We start from the raw sequence: 22498 nt of genomic DNA on the forward strand, positions 1-22498 counted from the left end.
TGTGTTGTCTGTGGAAAACAACTTCACGAGTGCAGCAATGGCTCCACCAATATTCAAAGGACACTTAACTACAAATTATAGCCAATTGACAAGTTAAAGGTACTACTGAATCTCAAAACAGACATAATAAAGATTTTATTTCAAAAAATTACATACAGTGAAAAGGCTGAGATAGCAAGTTATATAGTAGCAGAACTTACTGACCATAAAAGGGAAAGACACCCAATTGCTGAGAACCCAATAAGGCCAGAATGCAAAATTATGCTGAATAAAATGCTTATGTGACATGCCGTAAGAGAAATTTTTAAAGTTCTACAATAAGATAAAGCAACATGTTGACATGTCCCATGATGCTAAATAACTATGTAATAAACAGAAAAGCAAGTTTTTATTATCCAGATTAATGAGTCCACAGAGTTCAACTGTAATATTTATAAGATTATATTCTATATATATATATATATATATATATATATATATATTATATATTTATAAATACTGTAAGATTTGAAAAGCATGAAATCAAGAAAACATTTTAGCTACAGAATGCTGCCCAAAGCTACCAAAGGGCAGGATATTTAATGCTTTGTCCTCCTATCTGAAACAAAAGGTCTGTCTTGGAGGAACTATGTTGGCATCTGTACTAACAAGGTCCCGTCAATAGCTGGCTCCATGTAAAGATTTGCCACTCTTGTTTTAAAAACAAACAAACAAACAAAAAACAGACAAAGAAACAAACAAACAAAAATCCTGACTTTACAACACAGTGTTTTCTTCACAGAGAGGTATTAGTGTCAAAAGCTTTGCGAGAGGAAATGAAAAAAGTTCTATTTGGAGCTATAAAAAATGATCAACTTCATTAAACAAAAACCTGTTCATTCAAAAAACCTGAACAGAGAATACATAAAAGTCCTGCTATGTGCAGAAATCCAGTGGCTTAGCAGAGTTCTCAACAGGTGTCAGAGCTGAAAGGTAAATTGCAGGAGTATTTTCACACAGTGAGTCAGGTTCTGCTAACTGCTAGGAGGATGAAGAATGGCTGCTGAAACCAGCCAACTTAGCAAGCACTTGTTATCACATGAAACAATTGAACAACTCTCTGCAAGGCCTTAAGAGAAAATATTTTGACTTCCAGTGACAAGATCCTTAGGAAAAAAATCATGTGACAAAAGGAAATCATAAAATGTTCCTACTGCTGCTTGGGCTCAAGAGCTAAAAAGGATATCTGCACGTCTCAAGTCTGCTAATCTAGAGGGAAAAAAATATAAAGCAAAATTAAACACTATTTTCCCTTCTTTTCACACAAGTGTAAAAATGAATGAGCAAGTCTCTCTGAATCTTCTGCTCAGGCTGAGAACTTGACTCTGAGGAGGAAGAATTTTATGTGCTTCAGTATGATTATGCACACAAGATGAGATTCACTGATTTGTCCCTAAAAAAGTTCTGGATTTCTGTGAAAGAGTAGTGTCATGCAAATCACAGGAAAGTAATAAACATCGGGTTGCAAGTTTTCAACTTTTTATGTAAGGAATTTTTTTGTTGTTTAACAAGCATCAAGAGCAAGGAGGAAATCATCTCATGTGAGTTGAAAGAGAAATCCGTGAACGGTTATCTCAAATTCATCAAAAGAAAGCAAAAATAAGTTTCATATATAAGAGAAAATTTCACTATTTTTAGTTTTAAAAAATAACAAGTATATTGTATAAAGCCTTTTAAAATATAAATTAGACTTCAAAATTTACCACTTTTGTGCATCAAAGGACATTATCAAGAAGTGAAAAGACAACCTACAGAATGAGAGAAAATACTTGTAAATCATATATCTAATAAGGGTTTAATATTCAGAATATATACAGAACTCCTAATCTCAACAACCAAAAGACAACCCAACTTAAAAATGGGCAAAAAAACTTGAAAAAAACATTTCTCCAAAGAAGATGTACAAATAGCCAATAAGCACATGAAAAGATGCTCAACATCACTAGTCATTAGGGAAATGCAACTCAAAATCAAAATATTACCTCATACTTACTATGATGTGTATAATACAAAAAAAAAAAACACAGTAAATAACAAGCATTGTCGAGAATGTGGATAAACTGAAACCCTTGTACCCTGCTGATAGGAATGTAAAATGGTGCAATCACTGTGGAAAACAGTTTGGCAGTTCTTCAAAAAGCTAAACATAGAATTTCTGTATGACCCAGCAATTCTACTGTTATATACTCCAAATAACTGGAAACAGGGACTCAAACATATAATTGTACATCAATGTTCATAGCAGCATTATTCACAATAGCCAAAAGGTAGAAACAACCCAAGTGTTCACTAACAGATGAATGGACAAACAATATGTGGTATATAGGTACAATGGAATATTATTCCGCCATAAAAAGGAATGTTCAGATACATGCTACAATATGAACAAATCTTGAAAACAATGTGCTAAGTGAAATAAGCCAGAAACAAAATAACAGATGTTATGTGCTTTGCTTCCATTTATATGAAACGTCTAGACTAGGCAAATTCATAGAGATAGAAAGTAGATAAGTGATTACCACAGGCTGAAGGTAAAGAGGAATGGGGACTCAATTGTTTAATGGTAATTACAGAGCTTCTGTCAGGGGTGATGAAAAATTTTGGAAATACATAATGGTGATGGTTGTATGACATAGTGGATGTAATTAATGCCACTGAATTATAAACTTAAAAATGGTTCAAATGGCAAGTTTTATGCTAGATGTATTTTACCACAATAAAAAATTACAAAAAAAATTATCTTACAATATTTATTTAAACTGTCTATCAAGCCTATCTTTAAAAAAAAACCTGAAGCCAGTTATTTAACACAAATGTATTACCTTTACCATATGAGTACTTAAAATTCATGAAAAAAATGCAAAATAAGTTAATCACCTGTTTGTTTCTCAAATAAAGTTTATTAAAGTCTTTTTTGTTTGCTTTAAACAAAAATAAAACTACTTTTGCACATACCACATACACAAACCACACTTTATTACTATTTTTTATAGTAAAAATATGTGGTAAGATTCCTAGGTCTACTTGGATAAACTAAAATATAAATAAGTGAATAAAGTAGGCAATTTTAAGAAAAGGAAAACCTATTTTTTTCTATCTGCATAACTAACTCACATCAGAGTTTATATCCCTTGGTATTAGATGGCCAAAAGAATCAGATGCACAGAAAAAATGTGATTGTCTATCAAAAGAGCATTAGCAACCATTACTGGGAGTACTGTATTGTAAGACCTAAAATTTCAAGTGCTGCCCTGACAGCTTTGAGACTCACAGGGCCCCAAAGACCTAATGAGAGTTCTCCCTATCCTGCCATATGTGCTCCCACCCAGTGGGAAAGGCTCCTCATCCAGCTAGTTCCACTATCAGCCAAACCAGTTGTATTCCATTCAGTCCTAAACCTAACTAGTTTCAGTCCCTCTCCAGCTCTCAGAATTATCCAAACAAACTAATCACATCCTCCCATAGTGAAGGGGTGGAGGGGGAATCACTTCGTCCTTTTTTTACTACAAAGCCTGCCTCCCGTCGACCCTGAGTCTGGTTCACTCCATTCCCAAGTGTAGCCCCCATGTGGCATGCAGTATGTTCCTTTCCCAGGTTGTATAGATATGACGAATAAATTGCTGTCAATCTCATCTGACCAGTGTCAGATAGTACCCATCTCATACCATTTAGGACAAAAGATCCCGCCTTCACTGATGGATTAAATTGGAGGTGATAAGAACAATTATTATAACTAAACTTTCTGTCCAAACTAATATTACAGCTGTAGATGTTATAATTTTTATGGAGTTGTTCCCTGAGACCTTAACATTATGCCATGGATCCTCTAGGGTATAACGATTGAGAAAGGCTTATCTAGTCCCTCATAGACAGGGCTGGTGTAGGCCGGAAAGGGTCCTGGTCCAGTGTGGTTCCATAGCTGGTAAGTATAGCAGGAGATTCCCGATCACCATAGCCTCCTGACCACAAGTCTCCTGACTTGAAAAGAGCAGTGTGGTTCTAGCAATGAAGATCTAGGAGCAACTCTGCAATTACACAGGAGGCCTCCTAGTCATAAGAGAAGAAATACCTCCCTTGTTTTCTCAGTTCTGTGCAGAAGTTTTGGGAGTTGTTCCTTGAAGCTCAACCTATAGTCTCTTTCTTTAGATCTCAGAACAATTCCGTAAACCACTTAATACCTGTGCCAGATACTGATTTATTGCCCCTCATCTCCACATTCACCTTTTGCCTGTTCTGTGAAAACTGATTTATGCCCTTTTAAAATATCCATTTCTTTGCCAGCTGATATGATATTCAGCTTTGTCAAGAGGGCACTGGAAAGATATGGCAGGAGGAAAGGATTTTGCTTCTGGTTCCATTGTGCTCACTTGGCTGCAGCAGACAGGGTTTCTCCAGGATCCACTTCTGCAACAAGGACAGCTTCTCTGGCAACAACAGGCCACTGCAGCACGTGCAGCTTCTCCAACAGGAGGCCAGGCAGTTTTGCAGCAGAGTGCCTCTGGTGAGACACCTCCCCATAAACAGCTTTTCCTGGCACCCTAGAGGGTGGATGTCCAGCAAATTCTACTAATGCCACCCACAGCTACTTGCCTTGACCTTGTCCTTTTCCAACAAGGTCTAAACCTCAGTGGGGGAGGAGGAGTCACTCTATCTCAGCCCTGGGAGTAGTAACTGCTCTTTATATCAGCTATCCCTATATTCCTTAGTTATCTTTACTTTTTACTGATAAATCCCTCATTGCTCCAATCCCCTGTTATAGTCAATAATTCTTTATATAAATCGGTCCCTATTAAATTACTGTGTGGTTTCTATCCCCTGATTGGACCAGACTGATACATCCCTACAATTCTCTAAGCTATTTACCATATGGTAAATAAACCCTCTCTGCTTAAGGTGTCTAAAGTAGATTGTGTTCTCTACAACTGAATCTTCACTGTTTTCTTTTTCAATAAAGAATTTTGTGGAGGGAAATCGTACAATAGCCTCAGAGATTAGATAAATCTGTGACATCATTTTTTTAACCAGAAAGGGATACCAATTATGCATACCCAGAGTTAAGAATGGCTACTGAGGATTATATTCCCAGGTCAGTCTATTAAATATTTTAATTGTAATATTAACTCCATTTTGGGCTATTATCATTCCTGTTATGCCTAACCAGTATTTAAAAACTTAGTCTACAATGAGATACCACTTCACACTCACTAAAGTGGCTATAATAATAAAAAAAAAAAACAGGTAGTAAGTGTTAGCAAGGCTGAGGAGACAGTGGAACCCTCATACATTGCTGATGGGTATGCAAAATGGCACAGCTGCTTTGGAAACCGTGGTGCCTCAAAAGGCTAAACATAAAGTACTCATATGACCCAGATATTCCATTTCTAGGTATATATCTAAAGAAATGAAAACCTAGCCACACAAAAACTTGTACACAAATGTTCATACCAGCATTAGTCATAATTACCAAAAAGTGTAAACAACCCAAATGCCTCTCAGTGGATGAATAGATAAATGTGAATATTTCCATACAATGCAATATTATTTGATGATAAAAAGAAACAAAGTACTGATATGTGCTACCTGGATAGACCTTGAAAATATTATGTTAAGTGGAGAAAGCCAGTCATGAAAGACCACATCATTATACAATTCCATTTATGTGAAATATTCAGAATATCCAGAATAGATGAATCTATAGACAGAAAGTAGATTACTGGTTACCTAGAACTTGGGGAGATGGGGATGGGTGTGGAGGAGAGGCTAAAGGGGTGTGGGATTTCTTTCTGGGGTAATAAAAATGTTCTAAAATTGTGGTGATAGTTGCACAATTCTGAATATATTAAAAGTCACTAAACTGTATTCTTTAAATGGGCAAGTTGTACAGTGTGTGAGTTATATTTCAACAAAGCTGTTTAGAAAAAAGGAAAAGCTTAGTCTCCACAGGAACTTGAATAACTCAACCATTTCTAAATTAGGGTTAGAGATTTATGTCCTCTGATCTCAATGCCTACTTCCCACGATAGAATACTATACCCTTTTACACAAAAGCAAAACTTCTGATCTACCTAGGTCTTTGAGAGATGTATTGAGTTATTTATACAACAGAGGTTTTAAAAAAAAAAAAAGAAAGAAAGAAAGAAATCTGCACTAAAAATCTATGCTGTCACCTAAAAACCCACAGCATACATTACCAATGGGGGAGTCTATATGAGTTGACTTGTATATACTTAAAGATGGTTTGTACTAAAATTAAATGTGGGAATTTGACCTTAGCAGAAAATTATATTAGCACAATCAACTTCCTCAAGTTAGCCCACACATAAGGAAAGGCAAGCAATTTTGTATACTCTAGTTCAGGAAAAGTAAAAATTTTGGATTGTCTGAATTTTTGAGATTTTCCTCAAATAGTATTAGCTCCTGAGCCTGGGGAATCTAAAAACTGAAACCCTCAGTTCTCACTAGCTTAAGCCTTAAATCAAGCCCATGAGTCAAGTCAATAAGTGTGCACATACACCAGGCATCATTTTCTTTTTTTCCCCCTTCTTCCGCCTCCCAACTTCTCTCCACTTCTCTTCGTCCCCCCCACCACCACCACCACTCCAACTCAAGCCGTTGTTTCTCAGTCTAGGTGTGTAGGACACAGCTCCCTGGCCCATGCTGGTATTATGAGCCTTGTGCTTCCCCTGGGCTGAGGCAGTCGGTCGTCAGTCAGCCGCTCACAGCAGCTCTTGCAGGCTGCCAGCCACTCACACTGGCCACCGGCTGCTCATGGCAGCACACAGTAGCCCACGACAGCTCACGGAAGCTCACAGCAGCCCACAGCAGCTCACAGCAACCTCCGTCTGCTCACAGCAATCCAGCTCCAGGAAGAGCTGTTGTTCACAATCTTAGCTGTAGAGGGCGCAGCTCACTGGCCCATGTGGGAATCAAACTGGCGACCTCAGCGTTAGGAGCAGGGCGCTCCAGCCACCTGAGCCACCAGGCCAGTCCCAGGCATCATTATTTCATATACTTAAGCTGCCCTAATTTTCACTCCACAAAGAAGCCCTAGAAGAAATTCTGACACACAGCCCCAAAGCTAAAGTTGTATATTCTAAATATAAAAAGACTTCAAGTATACATGTTTTTAAATTTATTTCAATTCAAACTGCTAAAAAAAATGCAAAGAAACATACACTGTTCATACTCCAAAGTCCCATCTAAATCTTTTAAACACAATCTGAGGAAATATGATTCCCTTTTGACTTGCCTTGCTTAAACACCCTGGTCCAGTTCCCATTCAACCAAAACAACTTCACTATTTTACTCTCATCTGTTTACAAATGCGTCTCCCTACAAGAACCATATCATTATACAAAAAGCTTCCATTCTTTAAAAACATTTGAGAAACACTGCTCTAATCAACAAAGATAAACTTTGCTATTAAATACTAGATATTCCTGTTGGAATGGGTGGGTAACTAGGGAAAGACCACAATTAAGGATCTGGGTAGCTGGTTCAGCCATGGGAGATGGAAAAACACCTACCTGGAAGATGCATCATCTTTTGTTGGCTTTCTCTAATTGTTTCACTCTGAAAGGAAGAAATTACTTTCCAAGAACATAAGGGCGCTACTACCCGCCACATCAGCTATGTCAATGTGATGGAAAATTGCAAAGCCTAAGTATTTAGAAAGAAAAATCCCAAAGAATATGCCTATACCCTTGGCAACATTGTTAAAGAAAAAAATGAGAACCTTTGAGGGAAGGAGGTAAAGAGGAATAACATTCCCAGCAACAGACAGAGATTATTATCATTTAAACTAAGAGAGAAATATATACACTAAACATGGTCTGTGTTTATTAACCTACTCTAAATTACTATACTAAGGTAGACGTTTTCATCTAGTTACCTTACTCATATGACATTCAATGATTAATTTATGTTTTAGCCCAATCTGCAAACAGGCAAATTTATTTCACATTTATTACTGTCATTAATTTTATCCAAAAATGTGGGTAAGAGTAAACCTACTAAAAGGCTATACAGTTTACCTTTCCTCACCTTGGATCCTCATTAAAAACATAAGTTTGGATGATTCAGACTACTCCACAAAAGATGTTCTGGCATTTATAAAAGGTTTAATTAGTTCTGCTATGTGACGCTTTAATTATACTAAAAATAATAGGGTCATATTGTTGGGGTAGGGGAATCCCACTATACTTCAATTTAGTTTATTTAAAATAACTCTTCCGCAACTCAGATTCCAAATGACATTTTTCGACTTAAACGAATGTCAAAATTCCTAAATATAGAAATATATAGGTGATAGGTAAGATTAAACTCTTTACCTTAAAACACACCTTTTCTTTCCCTCCAACCTATGACTCTGACTCATTAAAATGGTTTAAGTTTTGTTTGTTTGTTTGTTTGTTTGTTTTAAGGAAAGTACCACAGCCAAAGTCAGCTCCTATTAATATCCCAATAAGAATCAAAATATACAAGATATGAGGAACTCAGAAAGTATACGGCATATAAAAAACAAATAGCAAAATGACAGAAGTTCCTTCTTATCAATAACTTTAAATGTAACATAGATTAAACTCTCCAATCTAAAGGCAGAGATTAGCAGAATGGATCAAAAAAAAGAAAAAAACATGATCCAAATATATGCTCTCTACAAGACTCACTTTATATACAAAGGCACAAACAGGTTGAAAGCGAAAGGATGGAAAAAGATATTTCACACAAATAAATAGTAACCAAAAGTGAGCAGGAGTGGCTATACTAATATTAGACAAAAATAAACTTTAGATCAAAAACAGTTACAATAGACAAAGGACACTATCTATTAATAAAAGATTCAAGAAAGCAAGAAGATACAACAATTATAAACATTCACACACAGAACAGACCATCAAAATACCTATATGAAGCAAAAGTTGACAGAATTAGGGGCGGCTGGATGGCTCAGTTGGTTAGAGCACAATCTCTGAACAACAGGGTTGTCGGATGGATTCCCACGTGGGCCAGTGAGCTGCGCCCTCCACAACTAGACTGAAGACAACGAGCTGCCCCTGAGCTTCTGGAGGGGCAGCCAGATGGCTCAGTTGGTTAGAGCGGGGACTCTCAATAACAAGGTTGCCAGTTCAATTCCCGCTATGGGATGTGCCCCCTGCAACTAAAGACTGAAAATGGCAACTGGACCTACCCAACTTGGAGCTCATGGGACCTGGAGAAACACACTGTTCCCCAATATTCCCCAATAAAATTTAAAACAAACAAACAAAAAGAATAAAAGAGACCAATGACAAAAAAAAAATTGACAGAATTAAAGGGAGAAATAGACAATTCTACACTAAGAGTTAGAGGCTTCAATACCCCATTCTCAGTAATGGATAGAACAAACAGAAAGAAGATAAGAAACAGAGGACTTAACACAATAAACCCACTAGAGATAACAGACATACAGAGAACACTCTACCTAACAGCAGAATACACATTCTTCTCAAGTGCAGATGGGACATTCTCCAGCATAGACCATATATGTCAGGCCACAAATGAAGTCTCAAACGATTTAAAAAGATATAGATACCATACAAAGCAACTTCTCCATTCATAACAGGATAAAGTAAGAAATCAGTAAGAAAACTGGAAAATTCACAAATTTGTGGAAATTAAATAACACTCTTAAACAACCAATGGAACAAAATAGAAATCACAAGGGAAATTAGAAATACTTAAGAGACAAATAAAAACACAACATACCAAAACTTACAGGATGCATAGAAAGCAGAGCTGATGGGGACATTCATAGCTATAAACACATTAAGAAAGAAGGGATCTCAAATCAACAACCTAACTTGACATCTTAAGGAACTAGAAAAAGGAGAACTAAATCCAAAGCTAGTAGAAGTAATAAAAATTATGGCAGAGATAAATGAAATAGAGAATACAAAATAGAGAAAAGCAATGAAACCAAAAGTTAGTTCTCTGAAAACATTAACAAAATTGACACAGCGTTAGCAGACTAAGAAAAAATAGAGAAGACTCAAAAGCTCTTTGGGGTGCTCAATTTTGTAAGACTATAAAAGGGTCCTGAGACTAAAAGTTTTAAAACATCTCATTTAACAGAGTATTAATATCAGATCCCTGCAAACCAAGAACAAGAAGTATATAAAATCATTAATTAAAAAAAAACTTTCCTAGGATAATTACGTGCAATCTGAAAAGGAACACAATGTTAAATCAAAACTAACCTCCTCTATGTAATATCAATAACGAAGAAAACAAAACAAAAAGAATGCCTAAAAGAAAATGATTTTGTATATCTTGGAATACATTATCTTGATCAGATAAACACGTATATACCCATCAATAGTTTGTTTGACAATATTTTTCATAGCAGCACATGACAAAGAAATGCAATCACACACATACTTAAAAACAAGTGATTAAAATAGCAGCCACCACCACCACGAGGGAGACAATCCAAGGTTGTGCCAGAAGGGACAAACAGGGATACTTCAGCAGCTCTCCAGCAGCATCTCAGGACACCCTGCTCAGGGTCCAGCTGTTCTATTTAAAACTAAATTACATGCTTCCAAAGCAGGACAGTGAGACTAAGCTCTAACTGATCCCCAAAGAAGCAAATGTGTCTTAGTGGAATTAATCTGCACTAATAATGCTCCAAAGTCCTTCTTCAGCTTACTAGATCCCTTGAAAGACTAAAGACAAGCAGTGCTGTAGTAATACTTACTGAGCATTTACTACCATGTTTCCCTGAAAATAAGACTGGGTCTTATATTAATTTTTGCTCCAAAAGAGGCAGTAGGGCTTATGTTCAGGGGATGCCCTCCTGAAAAATCATGCTAGGGCTTATTTTCCGGTTAGGTCTTATTTTCGGGGAAACACGTTATATACCAGGCTAAGCACTTTATGTATATTAGCTCATTTAATGTTCAATATCATCTTAAGGATATAACCACAATTATCCCCTTTTTGGAATTGAGAAGAAATGATCAACAAAGAGGATGAATAATTTGCTTCTAAAGCAAAGCCAGGATTCAAACCCAGCCAGTCTGGCTCTGAGGTCCAACTTCTTAGCCACTACACTACAGAATACAGGCAGTGTAACCAACAATAACATATAAAGTTTAAAATTCACTGCCCATTTCAAACAATTTCTTTTGTTTACACCAAGACCCATTGCCCAAGGGAAGCTCCCAGCTTACAGAGATCCTTCTGACAGGTTCATCCATTACTACCGTGTTTCCCCGAAAATAAGACCTAGCTGAACCATCAGCTCTCATGCATCTTTTGGAACAAAAGTTAATATAAGACATGGTATTATATTATATTATACTATATTATATTATGTTATATTATATTATATTATATTAGGCCCGGTCTTATATTATGTTATAATAAGACCGGGTCTTATATATGACCCGATCTTATATTAAAATAATACCAGGTCTTATATTAATTTTTGCTCCAAAAGATGCATTAGAGCTGATAGTCCGGCTAGGTCTTATTTTCAGGGAAACAGGTACTGATGCAACTTCCAGGTCCTGAGGGACTTCTAGCAAGAAAAGCAGGTTCTGGAAGGTGAATATTGTGGAGGAGAATTTTTTTTTTTTAACACCAAACTGTAGAATACAAATTAGATAATGTCATGATTTTTGGACCTCTTTCCCTCTGCTGTTGGAGAGAAAACATTTATATAGGATTCCAGCCAGACTGTTCTAAAAAGAATGATGCTTAAAGTCAACTGGAAAAACTTCATAAAAATTGCTTCTTCTAAAGCTTAAATTACATTAATACATTTAAATGTTTTGCAGTGTTGGCTAATTACAAGGTAACACTAAGTCTACCCCCTTCATTGCAGAGTTCAGAGTGAGATGACAATTCTGAAAATGTGTCAAATCAATTCAAGGCAGAGTTCTGAGGTCATTAAAAATGAACTTATAACTTCACTGTAGAGCTTAACTCAAGAAAAGTGGAATGGGAAACTGAGCAAGTCATATTACAACTCTGCTTAAGGATGAGAAATAAGGCGTGAATAAGAAACCAGTAACTACCTCACAGTAATTACAGAGCACATGCTTATAGATCTGCCAGAGTTTGCTTTGGTTTTAACTTTTGGCACATGTTTTAAAATATGTACTATTTAAACTGCCTTGAATAAACGACTACTTTTTTAGTCTACTGAACTGAAAACATTCAACAATACAATTACAAAAATAACTTTCTGGTTTTCTCAGCGAAAAAGACAATTTATAGAAGAGGAATCCAGAGGTAAAAGAAAGTGACAGCTCAATTTACATGAAGATTACAACACAGACATAAAAGATCAATGAAAATGAGTAATCAAGAAGACTGTTAAAGTTCTTTCTAACTACAAATTGTCATGCATTATCAACACCGCTACAATTTTGAATACCTGAAGGGAAAAAAACATCCACGCAGAATTAATAATGCCAAAGCTAATTTCCTCTTAAGTGTTAAAACGTAGTAAATCATCAGCAATGCTAGACCTTCAGGTACTTAAGCAAGCTGTATGAAAACGAGAAATGGGCTTGAAGTTCTCAATATTCACATCATTTATACTAAGATGTATTAAAACTCAATTCTATAATGCGTAATGTTCAGGAAAGGTAACCAACCGATTCAAAACTACACTGGTACTAACAGGCTTCAACGACAAAAGGAATTGGGGGGGTGGGGAGACAAGCACGCCTTTGCGTAGGCTTGCAGGAGTCCTTGAATTGAATACTTGTAATTAAGAACCCGCAACTCAGGAAGGAAGGCTGTAGAAAAACTCTGCACTGTCATCTACAGCGACCTGATTCAAGTTCAAATCAAGCCCACGACGCGACAAGTTGTAAACAGAGAACACATTTCAGGCCAAACCGCCCATTGAGAGAAAGCAAGCCTAGCCATTGCCGATGTCAAACCACACCCTTCCCACCTTGAAGCACGGCGCACCTATAGGGTGGGTGCTGGGGTGGGTGCTGGGATGGGTGGGGAAGCGGGCTGCGCGCCCACCCCGGGCCCGCAGCCCCCCTCCGCTCTGCTCCGCGTTGCACCGCGGCTACGCGCGCTCGGGGCCCGAAAGTAAGGGCAGGGCACCAGGGCTGCGATGCTCGGAAACCGCGCCGGGGACCCTCCGCGGTGATACGGGAGGAGGGCGACCGAGTGTTCGTGGGTGGAAACGGGAAGGGGCGTTTTCCAAAGCCCCAGCCCATCAAGAGGTTTCCCTCAAGCCCGGGTCCACCCCTCAAAGACATGCGTTACACAACCTGTCAGGGGAGGAACGGAGCGGTCCCAGGGCGCAGGCTGTGGCGGTCCCGGAGTCACTCTTCTCCCGTTTCTCCTGCCCCCAGGACACTGCGGCCGGGGGAGAGCAGAGGGGCACAGTGCGGGCGGGAAAGCCGCGGCGGAGGGTCGGCCGGCCCAGGCGCGCGGACCGCGGCGGGGCGCTCACCCGCTCAGAAGAGGGCGCTGGCAGGGACTGGACACAGCCGCACCACCCGGCTGGGCGCCGTCTGCTCTCTGGGCGCACCGCGGATTCCTCGCCTCCCGCCGCTTGGGTGTTTTCATACAAACTCGGGAGGCAGACAAGGCGGAGGTGGTAGCGGCGGTGGCGCTGGCGGTGGCGGGGGCGGCAGTGGCGCTGGCGGCGGCGGCCGAACCTCTCCGCATCTCCAGCAACGTCAGCGCGGCGCCCCGCCCACCACACGCCTCGGCCAGCCTTCTCGCGCGCTCGCGCAGGGCTGGAGACCGGGAGGCGGGAACGCGCCTCCGCGCGTGCGTGGTGGGCGCGCACAGGTGAGAGGGAGGGGCACGCGCAGGGGTGGGGCCGGGAGCGCGCATGGGCAAGGAGGGAGCGCGCGCCGGCGTTGGAAGGGTGGGGCGAGGAAGGATGGGCCAAATGTTGGGAGGAGGACTTTGCACGCTCCCGGGGCGCTGGTCCCCTGCAGCCGCCGCCCAACCTAACTGAGCGGGTTCCCAGACGGATCCCTAAGTTCCGCAAATCACTCTCCTGTACTCTCCCAATTAGATCCCCCGCCTTCACTGGGAACTAAGCCGAAGCCCACCCCCCACTACCATCAATCTCCCACCCTCTTAGGAAGCTTTTAGCGGCAAGCGGTCCTTAACTCTCCCCACGCGGTACCGGGTAGCATCAGTCCCTGGGGGTCGCGGTAACACTTAGTGCTTTCCTGACCTCAAGGAGAAAACATGCAGTTTCCCCAGCTGGGCTTTCAGAATAGAACGAAATTGCACCCGGTAGCCAAACCTCAATAAATTAGATGCCGAGTGCAGCAGCGAACAAAATAGCATGCTGATTTATTTTTTGCCTTTTTGTCGTGTGCCTACATATAGTCACGAAAGTGGCAGTGCTAAATTGTCCACTGAAAGCAAAGACAGAATGTTTTATCTGAACCAAAGTAATGTTTCAGAAAGATTAAATACTGATAACACTCCCTTCAGTTTTGACTGCACATAAACGTACTGTAATATGTATTTTTAATAAATACACTTACTTTTTTCCTAGAGCACAGATTATATTTGCTGCTGTTTATAATACCTGGTAAGGAATGTAAACCAGATAGGGAAATAAATTGAGAGCTATGAGGTTCTGGTTTTGTTATCATCATGTTTAAACGAAATTAAGCAGGTGTGAAGGTGGTTCAAAAAGCGATACAAGGTGCACCACACGAACTTCTTGCAGTTTGTCTTTGGCAGATGTCTTTACTCAGATAAACAAGAGATTGGCATTTTATAAATGCCATAATTTCTCCCATTGTAAGCAGCAAAAAGTAGGTTATGATAGTTTAAATAATTGTAAAACAACTACCACCCCAAACCACCCAGTCTGAAAAGCGTTGTCTGAGAACACCTAATTATCTAAGAATATTTAACATTTTACAGAAATTAAATATATGTAATATACATGAAACTTTATTCAAAGAGCATCTTCTGAAACGTATCAAGATATAGCTTTAAATGTGAATGCCTGTGTTTGTAGATTTTGAATTTTACTTTAGCAAAGCATTGTTAGTGTGGTTTGGTAGCCAGAACACAGACCCAGTAGATTAACCCATACAACTAAGTGAAAAGCAGAGCCAATCCCTGTTAGTCACTTTTCCACTATTTTAAACAGCGTCTTCACCACACCTTGTTAGATTGTACTGTATGCATATAGTACTTCTGTAATAGCTACTTGATCTCTTTTTAATTTGAAGCTTTTATATAGAATTTTATATAGAAAAGAGCCCTTTCTTGTATAGATCATCCTGCACTCTTGTATAACAAGTGAGGAAACTATGATGAGAACCAGTCAACTGGTATTACATTGTGAACTCAAGTTTTAAAACTCCTCTTTAAAAAAAGTTATGTATATGTGTGTCTGTATAAAGAGCTAGAATATACACCAAAAATAAGAGTGACTGTCTTTGGATAGTGAATACAGTGATTTTCATTTTCTTCTTTTTGCTTTCTAAGTTTTCTAAATTTTTATTAGGGACATCGGGGTCACTTTTGAAATTAGAAGAGGAGTCATTTTAACAGAAAAAAAACTTCCCATGACTTAAGCCCAGCTCACCTGATGGACTCATTTTCCAGTTTCCAGTAGCAAAGAGAAAGTTACCCAGTTGCTTTTTATAAAAGAGAGCTATCAGAGAGAATGGTCTGCTGACCACCCTGATCAAAACCTCAAAAGGGCAATTCCTCACCAATGGGTCTGGTCTTCAACATGGTTAGTCAGGAAATTCGAATTTTCATTTGGTACATCCCAACTTTATCAGTTGATAGGAAACTAATTGAGGGTAACTAAGCTCATAAGTAGCTGAATTATACCCAGAATGATATTTGTTGACAATAAGGGATGTGCTTTTCTGGAGAACAAAGAGCTCTGGCCTACTATTTTCAGAAGTTTTTTTTAGTAACCATGTGCTTTCTTCAAGCAACTGTCCTGTTTTGTGTTTTTGTGGACTACTAATATATAAAACACAGAAAATAAAGCGGCTCTGGTTGCAGATAGATGAAAGGCCTACTTAGCCTTATGTGATCCTTCCCCTCCCTGTCCCAGAAGTGCTCTTACCTGGTTCCTTTGATTCCCCAGGACTTCAAGGAATACCATTTAACACCAATTCAGCTACGGGTACCAAACAAATAAGCAGCAGGTTGTATCAGTGAGCACAGACATGTATCAGTGAGCATAGAGAATTGGAGGGATACTCAATCCAGGTTCTGGGAAATGTCTGATGAGTTTTTCCAGTTCTGCAATAACACATACCTTTCTGAGAGATGGGGATATACATTTACCTGACAGGTAGAATCACTCTGCCTTAAAGAGCACTAGATAGCAGTGAACTGGTAAACCCCCGCTCTGAAAACAGAAAAACAAAATCAAACTAACAAAAAGCCCTGGTCTGTAGCCATTGCCAAATTCCACAGTATAAAGATTCCTACTGTGGCTGATTTCAAGCTACCAACAGAATTTAACAATGGCTTGCAAAATTCCTGATGATTTAACAATCAGTTTTAAACCTGTACTGCTGACTTCAGCAGAATACTGCTATATAGGTATGTGTGGGTGGTGCATGCAGAACACGACCTGTTGTTTCTTCTTTATTTGCTCACACATTTGGGTTATAATATAGTTTATTAGGCTATAGCTTTCTCTGCTGACGTTCCTGTCTTGATGATATAGCTAGAGCACCTTTATAAAATTTAGGGGTTTCCTGAATCTCTAATAATCACATATCTACAAACCATCTCTGGATGGTTTCTGTAGAAGGCAAATCTACTTGTCATGTGTTAATCTTTGCTGGCTTTGTTCAGAGGGCAACCAAATTCTGGAAAGTCCCACTATTTATCAGTAGCAGTGATTCTGACATATTGTAGCCATCTCTTTGGCCTGATGATGATTTCATACTTTACGAGACCTTTCCTCCACTTATGAATCATGCTACTGTTTATTCCTGGAAATGAGATGGACAATTTCTAATAAATGCGGTGTCTGCATGATCATGGAAGAATTAAACCTGAACAAATAATTGGGTTAGTCCCTTCTTACTGTTTATTATCCATATATTCTAGTTTCATACTGAGGACCAAGATGACCAGTTCTGCCTTCCATGATAAAGTAACTCCTTGATTTAGTTTTCCACGGAATCATGTAAGATTACCATCTTGTGAAGAAACACAAACATTGTAAAGTATTTCTATTCATTTCCTTGGCTGTGTTAGCTAGCATTAGTGGCTGATGTGAAGAAAACTTAAAATAACTGTCTACCAAAATATCTATCAAAATATCTACCAAAATATCTGTCTATCAAAATATCTGCAACATCATGTACATCAAGTTACCTGAAATCCTTAGCCTAGGAGTCACTCATTTGAAGTCAACTATAATTCCCCAAAGGAACTTATACCTATGAAATATTTAGCCTACATGGGAAATGCCTTAGCAGTGAGAAACACAATTTTTAGATATTTATGATTTTAATAAAAAGAAAATAGGCCACAAAGGAGAGATTGTCCTTAAACATTGGGAGGAAGGTTCAGAGCTTGGAAGAATGCCATGTGCAGGCTCTGGGCAGAATGAGTGAGTAGAAACTCACAGTAAAGGAGGTGAGAGAGTGGAAGACAGACTTTCATGCTTGACTTTTTTCCTATTGCTGGCTTTGGCTCGAGCACATATATGATTCTGGAAAACAAAACACAGTGTTCCTTTTTCTAACAAAAGTGCTTTAAATTCCATTGGCACTACAGCTAAAACAGAAAAGTATATGAGAACACTATGAAGACACAGCCGCCTAGTATACAGCCCTTTGCTCTATGAATTAGCAGCAATCATGAGTATTAGTCAACAGATTATGCCTGGAAGGGCGCCAGCGTGTAACGGGATCAGGTATCACTAACAATTACAGGAAGATAAAAGGAGACAGTAGCTAGAAAAGGAATTTGAGCTGGATGTGCACCCTAGAGCAACTGGAAAGCCAAATCATATGTGCAAAATCGATCCTTCCGGTCACTCCTTGGGTGACTCCCTTATTGCCAAGAAAGGTTTAATTCAATTAGCGAAGGCCTGTGGGAAAAAGCCTTGTGCAAACTTGAGCCTGGCTGGATATTCTTAGCTCTAAAGCAAAGTTATTTTGGGAGAATCATCATAATTCACTTGCTTCAGCACCTAAGCCCATGCTGGATGTGTTCCCTGAAACTCAAAAAAAAAAAAAAAAATAGTGCTCTGTCCCACATCCTGTGTTTCTGCATGTAACATTCCATCAACTTTACTACTGCTCCCTACACCCACTCCTCCCCGGCTTCCACTGCCTCTCTACTGAATATCCTTATTTCGCAGGCACAATCTAGCCTGGCTTCTGTGTCCCTCTATAAACATCCCTCTCCCTGAAATGGATGGCCACATATCTCCCAACAAGTCTCTAAGCCCTCCATTATTTAATCAGCCACTGGGAGGGCATCCTCCACCAACACTTGATTACTTACATGATTGCTTGATACCCTTCAGAGTGTGTGTCGGCATTGTGGGCAACACCCTGGACATTTTCTATTTTACATATAAAGAAACAGACTCAGAGAGGGTAAGTAACTTACTCATGGTCACACAGCTAAAAAGAACACCAGCCATAATAGCTATTATTTATTAATTATGTATCATATGCTGAAACTGTACTGAGCAATTGACATTCATTCTCTTAGAATCAGAATACTAGGGCTCGGCTCTCATTTTAGTGCTCTTTGCACTATATATAAACTATAATTACAATTAATATGAAAAATGCTATAGTATAAATCAACGTAAAACACTGTGGGTATACCCAGCAGGTTTATTCATAACAGCCAAAAAACTGGAAAAAAGGCCAAATGTCCATCGACAGGTGAATGGCTAAACAAATTGTGGCCTATCTATGACTGGAACATTACTCAGCCACAAAAGGAACAAACAACACAGACAAATCTCAAAAATATCATCCTGAGCAAAAGAGGTCAGAGACAAGAGAGTACATATTGCTTGATTCCATGTATATGAAATTCTGGAAAACACATATCTAATCTATAGTGACAGAAAACAGATCAGTGATTGCTTAGGGCTGGGTTGGGAGATTGGGGGACAATTAACTGAAAAGGGCATGAGGAAACTTTTGGGGTGATAGAAATGTTCTATATATAGATTGTGGCAGTGGATACACAGATATATATATATATATATATATATATTTTATAAAAATTCATTGAGCTGTACACTAAAAATACGTGCATTTCACCGTATATAAATTGTTTCTTATTAAAGCTGATTTTTAAAAGATAAATCAATGATAAAAGAAGAGAGAATTAGTAAAAGAAGAGGGAGTGACTAATGGCCTAGGATGGCTAAGGAAGGTTAGACAAAGGAGGTAAATAATCTAATTGGGCTTTGAAGGATGAATAAGAGTCACCAAGAATGGAGGAAGAAATGAGAGTGAGAAATGGAATGATAGGCTTTCCAGACATAAACAAAAGACAGGAAGTTGGGGACCCTGGAATGAGAGCATTGCTAAAGGACCTTATAGGAATGAAGAGGAGCCATCTATAAATGGAGTTGGTAGGAGAAACTCTGGTTCAGTGTGTGCCACTGGGTAAGCTATGCCACTTCTCTGAACCTTCGTTCTCTCTTTTATAAAACTAAAGGGCTGGGAAGTAAACAAACAAACTGAAGGGCTGGGCTAAATAATCTCTAAGGTAGTATTTCCAAGCAAGTATGTTAAGTAACGTTAACGTGGCATGAACAGCTTAGGGGCAAGCTGACAGTCATCTGGTTGCCCCTGCCTGGCCACTCTGGCCCTCAGGACAGCTAGAGCCTACTGTTGCTGGGTCTGCCACTTCCAGTCACAAACCTCCCTACCCATTTTTCTTGGTATGAAGTATACATAATGAGTTAATTCCCTAGGAGTCTCCAAAGATGACCAATGGTATTTTTTTCTTTAGTGTCATTATAGACTCATGGATTTTAAACATATTTGAATTATTTTATCACCTTACAGTTATTATCTATAACAATGCTCAAATTTTTCCATCTTTGTCCGGTGGAAGTCTATTCAAGTTGGTTACAAGTCCTTTTGATACAACCTTAGTTGTCTTTGATAGCTTTCATATTGTCTGGTATTATAAGCTATTCCAGCCTTATCTTGTACTTTCCTGTCCCAAACCAGGAATCAGCCATTTCTCCAAGGAGTCCTAGTGCTCTTTCCTACTCAGTTGAAAACATCTAGAAACAATCACCAACTGGATAGCAATGAGGACCTGTAGTGGCCAGATTATTGTCTCAAAAATTGTGTTTTTTCAGTATATCATTGTTTTCAGGTCTGTTAAATAGTGCTAGGAAATTATGGTGAATTGCAAAAATGTGCACAAATCCCCTCCCTTCCTGTGTATAACATGTCTCTTTGTAATGTAAATTTGACACTCTTCCCATCAAGAGATGAAATCTATTTCTCCAACTAGAATCTGGGTTTGGCCAGGCAACTTGCCTTGGCTGATGAATAACAGCAAAGGTGACAAAAGCAGAGACTTGAAAAACACAATGTACAATGAGGACTTGCTTGCTGTACTGCTGGGAGCAAGGCTGGGTTAGCTTTCTTGAGGATAAAAGACCACTGTGGAGAGAGGCACCCGTCATCCTGGCTTTCCCAGCTGAAGCCTCAGATATGTGAATTATGCTATTTTACACAATCCATTCCCAGAGTTAGCCAGCCCAAACCGAAAGTACCACCCAACTAAACCACAGAATCATGAGAAATAAAAATGTTTATTGTTTTAAGCCATTAAAATGTGGGGTAGTTTGTTAAGCAGCAAAAGCTGACTGATACAAAACTATGTATTTTAAAGATAAAGTATATCATGTGTTTACAATAATACTTTAAACTAAAATCCAAATTTACAAGGTTTTTACTTAAGCCATGATCTTCCACTGAAACTTTTTTCCTACTCCACAAATTCAGAATTTAAACAACATAAACGTGATTACTGATTTGTTTTATCTCAGACTACACATACAAAGGTGACAGGTTGGGTTCTCTGGAAGTACACACTGAGATGGGGTTTAGGATACAATATGAAAAAGGAAGGGGGAGGAAGCAGAATTGGGCAGAAGCCAGATTAATGTGATGCAATGGCATCAAGCCCTTCAAAACTTTGGCCAACCCAGCAGGGATTACCATAATGAATAATGCCCATCGCGGATGCCACATGTTGGGCCAAACTGGCCAGACCCTTACATTCCTGTCCTACTCTGTCACCAGATGTGGACTGCACCAGGAAAGGCATGCATCAGGCAAGGTGGCTCAGTATTTGAGGTCAACCCTAACGGAGCTGATAGCCACAGGCTGTCCATTGACCACAATCCCTTCCCTGAGGAGTGACGTGAGTGGCACTTCTCCATGTCTACCATAACCTTCAACAATAAGATTACTGAAAACACTTTAGAATTATTCTTATAATTCTTTTTGTTCTTAGGGCATATACCTGTAGGTATATGTAATCAACTTATTGTAATCAACTTAAAGACATTTGGAATAATGCTTCTATCTGAAGTTATGCCATCAATTGTGCCTCTTTTTAAGTTCATCTGTTTATATTTTAATTTTACATTTAATTTTATATTATGATTATATAAAACATTTACATGGTTCCCAAAGCAAATATATGAACAAAATATATTTGAGGAAATCTAATTTATCTGTCTCCACTCTATAGGTAACCAATTATTTTTTAATTTAATATTTTTCCTTCCATTTTATTGTTAATTTTAAATCACTAAGTAATTTTAAATAAATCATTTTGTTTGATAATAAGAATAATTTTGTTACACCTTAAATTTACCTAGAACTTCGAAGTTTACAGAAGTCTTCTTTGTTTCATGATTGCATTATAAGAGATTGGTGGAAAATGTACCATTAAGTCTCTTTATGGATCCAGTCTCACATGGGACATGAATCTAAAAGACACACATTCTCCTCCCTTGAAAATTACAAAGACTTAGGCAGTTTGTACTTTTTGCATTCAAGTCATCACATAGGGATATGCATGGCAGTGTATCAGCGTGAACCTCCTGAAAAATGAAGGAAGTGCCATAGATTAACGAATGCTCTTTCCAACTGTTATTTGGATTAGGCCCCTATATTCTTTCTTGGTTCCACTCCAATAACTAAATTAAATGAATATGAATTTGTTATTCACTTCCACAATGCAGTACATATAATTTGGAATGTGGTTGCTAGGTGCTGTGGGGGATACAACAAAAGACAAGACCCAATACCTGACTCCAGAAGCTAGGAATCAAGTGGATTTTTAAGAAGCCATTTCAACAAACTCCCGGCATTTTTTATTAATTGAAAACAGTTCTACTTTGTATAGGATTTATATTTTCTAGGATGCTTCATCAAATGTAAGGCTTTGAACCAGAGCGTGG

The 22498-nt window shown here is 38.7% G+C and overlaps 1 protein-coding gene across 7 annotated transcripts in view; it reads right to left on the reverse strand.

Annotated features, from left to right (window-relative positions):
* The window catches only part of AGTPBP1 (ATP/GTP binding carboxypeptidase 1), a 150024-nt gene extending 136276 nt beyond the window's left edge, over positions 1-13748 (reverse strand). For 5 of the 7 annotated variants that reach the window (XR_012495819.1, XM_074330623.1, XM_019750133.2 and 2 more), the window contains exon 1: positions 13323-13507. Coding sequence is in view for 1 of the 7 variants with exons in the window: in XM_019750135.2 (XP_019605694.2) it covers positions 13508-13725 (218 nt within the window). In the remaining 6 variants the exon portion in view is untranslated. Of the gene's footprint in view, positions 1-13322 lie in introns of all 7 variants that reach the window. The other 2 variants (XM_019750135.2, XM_019750132.2) reach the window with 2 other exon arrangements.
* Between the last annotated feature and the right edge of the window lie 8750 nt (positions 13749-22498).

This window comes from Rhinolophus sinicus, linkage group LG04, assembly GCF_036562045.2.
Source record: "Rhinolophus sinicus isolate RSC01 linkage group LG04, ASM3656204v1, whole genome shotgun sequence".
Taxonomy (NCBI): domain Eukaryota; kingdom Metazoa; phylum Chordata; class Mammalia; order Chiroptera; family Rhinolophidae; genus Rhinolophus; species Rhinolophus sinicus.